The 9,061-nt window shown below is 36.8% G+C and overlaps 1 protein-coding gene across 5 annotated transcripts in view; it reads left to right on the forward strand.

The window, feature by feature from the left end:
* The window catches only part of Prkg2 (protein kinase cGMP-dependent 2), a 118,901-nt gene extending 111,949 nt beyond the window's left edge, over positions 1–6,952 (forward strand). For all 5 annotated transcript variants that reach the window (XM_003477674.4, XM_063247202.1, XM_063247203.1 and 2 more), the window contains 2 exons: positions 1,406–1,472; positions 4,251–6,952. In XM_003477674.4, the coding sequence (XP_003477722.2) occupies positions 1,406–1,472; positions 4,251–4,346 (163 nt within the window). In that variant the 3' untranslated portion in view covers positions 4,347–6,952. The remainder of the gene's footprint in view (positions 1–1,405; positions 1,473–4,250) is intronic.
* Positions 6,953–9,061: the final 2,109 nt, after the last annotated feature.

The following is a 9,061-nucleotide window of genomic DNA, read 5'->3' on the forward strand; positions in this document are numbered from 1 at the left end:
TTATGCCTGCAGCTGAATGTTTTCCCAAGGACAAAAGCACAGCTTCTGCTATCCAGGGAGACAGGATGTTTTGAGCACTATCAGATTTGGAATACAGGTCCTGTGTGCTTTACAAGTGACATTGACCAGATTTGCTTATGAACTGAGAATGTGAGAGAAAGAATAACTTATGAATGCTTACAAATGTGAGAGAAAGAGAAACTCCACTGCTTTTGATTTGACCAATGGGAAGGTTTGAAGCAAGTTTGATGGGGGAAGCAAGTTTGGTGGGAGAAACTGTCACTCCAACTTGGGCTTGATACAATTGTTAATTGCCTGTTAGAGATCCAGATGGGAGCTAATGAATAGCAATTAATGAGCTATTTAGGTATACAGAAGTGGAGTCTCAGTCTGAAATAGAAGTTGAAGGATATAAATAAATCAATATATAAATGCTGTTTAATGCCAGGAGAATGAATGAGGCTGCCTACGAAGTAAGAGTAGTTGAAAGGAATAGACGTCCAGTGAGCCCTGGCACACACCTACTTCACCAGACCAGAGAAAGACTCAAAAAGATAAGAAGAGGGTCCGGACAGTAGTATGTTCTGGAAAGGAAAAGAAGTAGATGAAAGTTTTGTGATGTATAGCTAAGTGAAGAAAGATTTTGAGAAAGTGTGATTGATTGTGTCAAATGCTATAATTAGATCAGGTAAAGTAAAAACTGAAAACCCAGGTAACTCACTGGAGTGAAGGGAATGGAACTTGATGTGGTGAGCTCCAGAGACAATGGGTAAATACAGTGATTAAGTAATTCTTGCACAGAGTTTCCTCCAGTGGAAGGGGAATATTACATTGGAAGTTGGAGGGAAATGCAAATTAAAAGAAGTTGCTTGGTTTTATAAAATGTGTTTCCGTTGATGAGAATGATCTAGCAGCAAAGAAGATGCAGGAGAAAGGAGAACTGCAGGAGTGTCTGAGAAGAGACAGTGAGATTACCTATCTAGCAGAGAAACTGGCTTTGGCTAGAAACAAAGACACTTCATTTTATTTCATGATGCAAGAGAGAAGGTATCACAGATAAGAGTAGGGGCAGATATGCTGATAGGAGTTTTCTCAGAGGAATAAGAGACAAGGATATCAGGAAGATAGGAAGAAAGTTATGGAAGTTAGGACAGAAAACAATATGAATTAAAGGAATAGGTTAAATTAAGGGAATATGACAGGGAAATTTAGGATAGTGGATAGTGGGCATTAAATGCCCACTTGAGCTTAGTTGGCATGGATGTAATGTAAACCCTACACTCAACGTGATGACATTTGTGGCTCTGCTGTTGCAGGCAGGAAGCAAAATAGACTGACTTATACTTAGACATACTAATAGCTTACTAGATAAGTAATATTTCACTGCACTTTCCTCATTTTTCAGGTGGTTAAATGGTTTCAACTGGGAGGGACTAAAAGCACGGAATCTTCCCTCACCTTTACGAAGAGAGGTATGTTATTTATGGTATTTTCTGTAATAGTTTCTTCGTTTCCTTTGAGGATTTGCTTTGTGAACTTATTTTAATGGTGAGTGTGTGTCTTAATTACTTTTCTTATTGCTGGGACAAAATGCTCAGTGCCCACAACTTAAGGGAAGAAAGGTTTATTTAGCTCACACTATGTAAAGGTTTTAGTCCATAATCAGCTGGTTACAAGGCAGCGTGGCACATGGCAGAGGGACATCACAGAGGAGAAACAGTTCATAGCAGGCAGAACAGCAAAAGCAGCAAGTTGCAAGTGTCCTTTATTTCTTATCCAGGCTGCTCACTCTTGGTGGGGGAGCAATCATACCCTTAATCTTAGTGTCACACTGTGAATCAGTCCTGACATCACATTCTTGATCTCAGCACCCACCATAGATCCAGCCACCTCTTAAAAACACCACCTATGACCACATGAGGCTTTGGGGGAACATCTAGACACAAGCCATAACAGTGTGCGTGTGTGTGTGTGTGTGTGTGTGTGTGTGTGTGTGAGTGTGTATGTGTGTGCATGCGAATGTCCACCCATATACATGTATGCATGCATGATGAATTTTATGTGGTTTTCAGAAAAGGATTTTTTAAATAAAATGAAAATTTTATAGTAATTATGATTTTAGAGACTAGTGTTGTCTATCTGGTAGTTTTTGGCCCACCTTTGTGGAACTACTCACCCATCTATACCACCTAAAATCCAAGTTAGTCAGTGTGGGCCAGGCTGACAAATGAAGTATCATTTATTAATTGCTTTTCTGCAATAAATATTCAGAAACCTGTAATCTCTTAGTGCCTTGTGACATTGCATGCTATTACAATAGAATTATAAGTGAATCTGAAGAAACATTTATGTTGGCAGAAATATTTATTATCACATGTCCAAAAAAGAATTTCAGAAACTAAAATTTAGGTATTTCAAGAATGATAAAAATGGATTGTCAAGAAACTATTTCACAGTAAGATGAATTTTATGGGGAAAATGGGATGGAAGTAGAGGGAGAAAAGGGAGCAATGTGATGTTTCTCTTTTTAAAGTGACTGATGGCAATCAAACCTCAATGGTATTTAGACTGGAGTAGATAAAGGGGTGAACTAACAGTAATACTTTACTTTAACATGCCAGTGTTTATGCTGTATTGAATTTCTCCATAATTATGTGTCCTGTAATAAAAACTTCAAGCTACAAATGTGAAAGGGGAGAGGTCACTTTCAGAGACAACAATAGCATGAAGTTAGTGGAGTGTTGACCTGGGTACTTCCTGAGTCATTCTTCCCCTAAGTCAGCTGATGCTGGGCTTTCCTCGGAGCTTGGGTCCACTTGGTGACTGGCCACATGTGGTGGGTGTCACTCAGTGGTGACTGAATCACATGAACTCCTCAGTGATCTCTCCTAAGCACACTATTATATATCATAAACATTTTTTAAAATTTTATTTAAGGAGAAAAAAAAGCAGAGAAAGGGTACAAGTTATACAGATTTACAGAAAAAAAATAAACAGTAGGAAATCACTAGTTAAAGGATTACATATTGTCATCTTAGAAATAATTGTTCAAGTCACAAAGTTGAAGCTTGTAAAGTGGACATTCCAACAGTGAGACTGCAAACAGTTCTGTTCAATGATCCAATAAAACTCAGTGATATCATTTTCTATCTTATACACTTAAACATACATACAGTTATATCATTTAGAGCACTTTCTTTTCCTCTCTTTTGTACAATGACAATTACACATTTTGGGTTTTGTTACTCCCACAGTTCTTATTACTTTTTTGGAAGGGAGTAGAACCAAATGTGACATAACAGAACAGAGTCAATCAAATCAAAAGGGTGGACATAATAGATAATGTAAAAGCATAATACAAGGTGATCAATAATGGTTACCATAATGCCTCCCGCTATCTCTAATAGAATTGCCTATATCATCAGTTATAATAAAATTGAACAAAACAGTAAAGAACAAAACCGACAAAACCAAAACATTGGAGACATTGTAGGTCTTCAAAAGTAGATAAAAGTCATCAAGAATGGGCATCATAATGAATCTCACTATCTTCACAGCTGTTGCCTAAACTTTCGAACCTGGTACTATCAAGCAAAGCAGAATAGGGGGACATCAGTCAAAAACAAGATGGTGAGAGTAATACAGGGCTTTAAATCAAGATAATGGAAAGTCAAAGAACATTTTTAATCATTCACCTGTGCATTCAATTTGATACTATGTAATTATGCTTGCAAGCACAGAATTAGAAACTGCTTGATTTGCAAAATTACTGATTACCAGAGTCATTTCATTCTTTTGAAAGGGTCCCTAAAACTTTGAATTAGGCTCTTTTTTTAGCAGTCAGAGTACTTCATAGGCTGAATTAGATGACTAAACCTGGAGATTGGCAAGAAGCTTTTATGGGGAACAAGAGAGCCACGGGCAAATTTTGATTTTATAAGTATTTGCTTTAAAATGTTTTATATCTTGGTTAAAAATAGATAATTCTTTCTGTCACTTTTTCTTGAGGAGGTAGCCCCTCATGCCTGGTAGCTTTGGATAAATGCAATCCACTGATGGAATCACTGTTTTGAAATAGGAGCTCAAGGACACAGGGCTGAGTCAGTAATGACACTTGGCCATCTTTTCCTTGTGTGTTGTTTGCAGATAGAACAGGAAAATGGGGTTCCGCTAGAAAAAGCTTTATCCAGGTGTTGTAGCCTGCTTAGTCTGCATTATCTTCACCTTTGTTTTAATTCTTTCTGTATTAGCTCAGTGGACCCATAGATCACAGCTACTTTGACAAATATCCTCCCGAAAAGGGAGTGCCTCCGGACGAGCTGTCAGGCTGGGATAAAGACTTCTGACAGAAGAAAAGATGGTTCCTGCCAAGACCCTACTGAAGAAGACTATAAGGATCAATAACCCAACCCTGAGTTTTCCTGTCTTCGAAGTATTATAATATCTTTTGAAAGGCCATTAGGGAAAAGAAATCTCTGCACAAGAGACGGAGGAGAGTGGTACAGATGTGGTTCTGAATAATGTCTCCTTTGGGATACTATGATTTATTCATGTATTCTGCCTTTTGCCTGTATCAATGTGGAAGGATACCCTTTTTCCCTTTTCTATTGAAATGGCATCGTTTTTTTTGTTTTGTTGAAACCTAATACTTTCTCAATCATGGTTTTTTTCCCATGAATCCTAAGGTTTAAAAAGTATCGGCTTCTGAGCAAGTAAATCATACAAAAATGAAGGAAGAATACAGTGAATTTTGAAAGATTTCCGCAGCACTCAACAGTTCCGTGTATGCATTGTGTCATCATAATACGGTGGTTTGCAGAAATCTTGGTAATCGTTAGAAACCCTTGGCATTCATTTGCTTTTAACCTAGAAACATGCTAATATGTTTCTGATGCTAGTCTGGGGAAAGGCAGGTTTGAGTCTTACAGAGTGACACTTTTTCTAAAACAAATGAACCAATTAATCTAATCAGACAATTATATTCTATTGGAGAACTTAGAAAAAATAAAGCAAAAAAAATTTCTTTCTCCTGTGACTCTGTGATTCCACAGAAAACTTTTTATAAGCCTGTTAAAAGCAATTATAATGTATGGTTAAATTATGGGCCTTGAAAAAATTTTATTTTAGGTACTAAAATGTTTTCTACCAAAGTAGAAATATGCTGGGACAAAATTGTGATGACTTTTCCTTTCCTTCAAAGATAAAGGGAATAAAATCTACTAAGGTTGTGGACCTTGGAAACTCTGAGATAATTTTAGCCAGTTTTGATTGTTGCTCCCCAAAAATAACCCCCATCAATTTGTAATGAGAAGTCCATTGGCAAATGTCAATCCACTGTACTCACTGTGGAGTTAATGGCTGTTTTCAAGGATATCTGAATCATAGATATATTTATAATTTTAACACATGCCATTGTAGAACTGTTAAGATTTTAGACATGCATCTAGCATCTGACCTCTTCCTGTCTCCTCCTGGCAATCTTCCAGATATGAATAGGGTAATTTTCTATAATGTTGGACACCAGTACCCAAAAACTTGACTAGTGAGTATTTTCATGTGTTGGCCTTGGTCACTCTTCTACCCTCCTTCCAAAATAAATGGAAAACAGAGCTTTCTCTATGTCTTATAATCTGACAGTAAAAAAAATCTAAATTCTAGAACTATTCAAATTTCTGATTATATTTTTATATGATAATAGTCTATTGAAAACCAACCTCTACCCTCGCCACACACACATTTTTTACCATTCAGAGAAAGGTATCTGTATGTTTTCTGAAGTCTTGAATCAGACAAGTGAGGCCTAGATCAAGGGGGTACATCCTTAATAAATGAATTTCTACATTTAGAGTCCTTTTGCCGAACCAAAGAGTTTTTGTTCCTGGAGTAGTATTTTTAAAGATTACATATTGTACATAGAAGATCCATTTTTAATAGAAGTGACATAACCTGCTGAAAGAATTTCTAAACTTTATAAAAAATATTTTTATTTGCATTTTGTTTGTATGTACTGTATGTTTTCCATGTATATATTTTAACATTACCAACATATGCAGGTAAGAAATTTATGCATTGGATGGATATTAGAACTGTACAGATATAAACCAATGATATTCTCAAAGAGATCAATAGTTAAAATTTTAAAACTCTACATATAGAGATGAAAACCAGTTTAGAATACTGCAGGTCTACTTTGCCCATGATTAACCACATCATCTGTAGTCTACAAATTTTATTTTATTGTTTCTTTTAGAGTATCTTATAAAGATGAAATATAAGTGCTTGACCCATCATATAATCCCAACTCTACTATTTCTAGCTGGGAAAATAATTTACTGTTTGAGTACGAACTATCTCACTTGTGGAAAAAGGCACAGCAAAATAATATCTACTTTAAAAGCTTGTTCTGCCCTTTATAAAAATTATGCAGAGTTCTTTGTCTAGTTTCGATGAAATAATCAATGCTGCATATATGGGAGCTACTGTTATTATCTCTGTTAAAATTCAAGAAGCCTTACTGACCGTTTAGTGCTGGACCTTATGTATCACTGGTGTCTGTATGTGCAGTTGTACCAATTAAATCCAGTATCTGTTCTTCCTTTGTCTGATGTCTACAAGTAAAGAGGGTTGATCAAACTTCAGTGTATGAAATGAAGGGTTAATCCTCAACAAATGAGGTGTGTTATTAAGCTAACCTACATGGTAATTTTTATAAATTGAACACACAAGAAAATATATAGAATTATCTTAGTCTGTATAAATTCATAAGATGCCTAATCATTAAGTCATCCCTAATCTTTCTTTTCTAAGGTGGAAGGTTAATTTTTCATTTTCAAGCTTCTTCCAGGTACCGACAGCTTTTCATAATTATGGTTTGTAGTCTTTTCTCAAAATATTAATATGTCTGGAGAGAAAAGAACATAATAAAGAAAAATATGAGATTAATAGTAAAAAATGATATGTGTTTGAGTTCTAGCTTTGCCCAGATTTGCATTATTTTAATCAATAGAATACATCTTTATTCATCTGTAATTTAAAAATATACATCTAAGGTTTTGAAATACTGAGCCAGATTATGATTACTAATATGTCATTGATCATAATCATTTGAAAGATACATGCACATGGGTTTCTTTTTTGTATAAGCTTTTTCGTTATCAGACACCAGAAACACTTGCACACCTGGTCTCAGTCATACAAAATTCTAACTTAACCCAAAGCTAAATACTGGCCATAAATACACATCTCACAGTTTAACTCTGATGCTTTTTGCCTGCCTTAGTTTCAGTTACAATGACTGTAAATAAATTACTCCAAATTTTAGCTGTTTAGAACAACCATTTGTTATTTTCCTAGATTCTGTGGGTCAGGATCTCAGGTAATACATAGCAAACCTACTTTTTCTCTGCGTCACAATGTTACGGACATCTGGGGGAAAGACTGAAGGATGGATGGTAGCTCGTAGGTAGGCCTCAGAATGGCCCAAAGCCTTGCTCATTCACAAATTAATAAGCTTTCTCAGTGCTGAGACACAGTGCCTGACACTTGCAGATTTAATATGTTTCAGGGAATTCAGTCCATGATTACCTGGTTCTAAGGCAGGAGCATCGTAGTGGCAGGGCGTGGAAGAGCCATTCTGCGAAGCAGAGCAAGGAACAGTGCCATAATGGATGGTGCCAGGGCCCACTTGTAGCACCTAAAATCATACCTCCATGACCCACACAGAGGGATATCTAACTGTAAGTTATGTCTTAATCCAGTCAAATTTACATGTTATGATTAATGGTCACATGTTTTGTGCCTAATCTGAGACTATTCAAAGATTAGGACTATGAACCAGGCTGCCGACACATGTCTTCTCCATGGCATTTCACACATAATGGTATCCTTAAAATAGACTCCTTTATTGTAACATAAGGCTCCAAGAGTGATTATACTTGTCAACAAAGACAGAAACACTGTCCTGGATAAATCCCCACAAACACAGGCCTACACAGAATGGAGAGGATCTCAAAGAATTTACAAGGAAATTTTAAAACTGCCACAGTCTACTTCCTGATTATACATTAATATGATGTACAAAACAAATTCTTTCTCTCTTAAGAGCCTCTCTAAACATATCAGGCTCATGCTTAAGATCCTGGATCACTGACTCCAACCTGGGTGTGGAAAGCCGATTCCTTGGATATGTTGTGATAGATCTGAAAGCCTGCAAAGTAAGTAAATAAGCACTCAAAGCACTGAATGGTGACATAAACAAAGATATCCACAACAGATACTTGCATTAGCAGAGGGGCAAACAATGCACAAAGAAACCATTAGTCTGTCGTAATTTCTTTGCTTAGTGCTTGCTGGTGGTCCTTGGGAGGCATTTGGATCCCTTAGCTCTGCCATTTGCAACCTTGGTTGTACCTCCTGAGCCATCCTTCCTTTTCCAAAAGATATAGCCAATATTTGCAGCTAAATGGTTTTCATTGCTGCTCTCAGGTACATAAACATTTTGGTAGTAACGCTTCCTTTCAGTGAACCTGTCTCTGTGTCTTTATTCCAAGCTGACAATATTTTTTAAGAAACTATGGGTTTCCCATGTATGAGTTTATCATCTACTCCACAAATCATAAGCCACTGTTGCAAATCTTTCCTATAAAGATGCTGTGAGAAAATTTTAATATTTTTAAAAGCTCTAGTCTTTTCCCAATATTGGAGATTGAACCCAGTGTCTTTGCACAGAGCTATATTTCCAGTAATTTTGTTTTTTGAGACAGGGAGTCACTAAGTCACTAAGTTGCCTAGGCTGGGCTCCAACTTGCAATTCTACTGTCTCAGCTACCTGCCAAGGTGCCTAGTTAGCATCTGTAGTCTTTAGGGAGATTCTGCAGTGCACATGCTTAACAGTGCTTCAGAGGTCTGTTTGACAAGGGAAGGAGGAAGTGTCAAAGTGGTTTCCAAAGATTCCTGCTTCTGGTGGCCTGTCCTCTATAATCCCTTATCTTGAGTATAGGCAGAACCCAGTCCTTGTCTTCCAATGAAGAGAATATAATAAAATATTGGGCTGTGAGTTCCC

The sequence above is a fragment of the Cavia porcellus genome, unplaced genomic scaffold, assembly GCF_034190915.1.
Source record: "Cavia porcellus strain 051 isolate PalLab524CR breed Dunkin Hartley unplaced genomic scaffold, mCavPor4.1 scaffold_4, whole genome shotgun sequence".
NCBI lineage: Eukaryota > Metazoa > Chordata > Mammalia > Rodentia > Caviidae > Cavia > Cavia porcellus.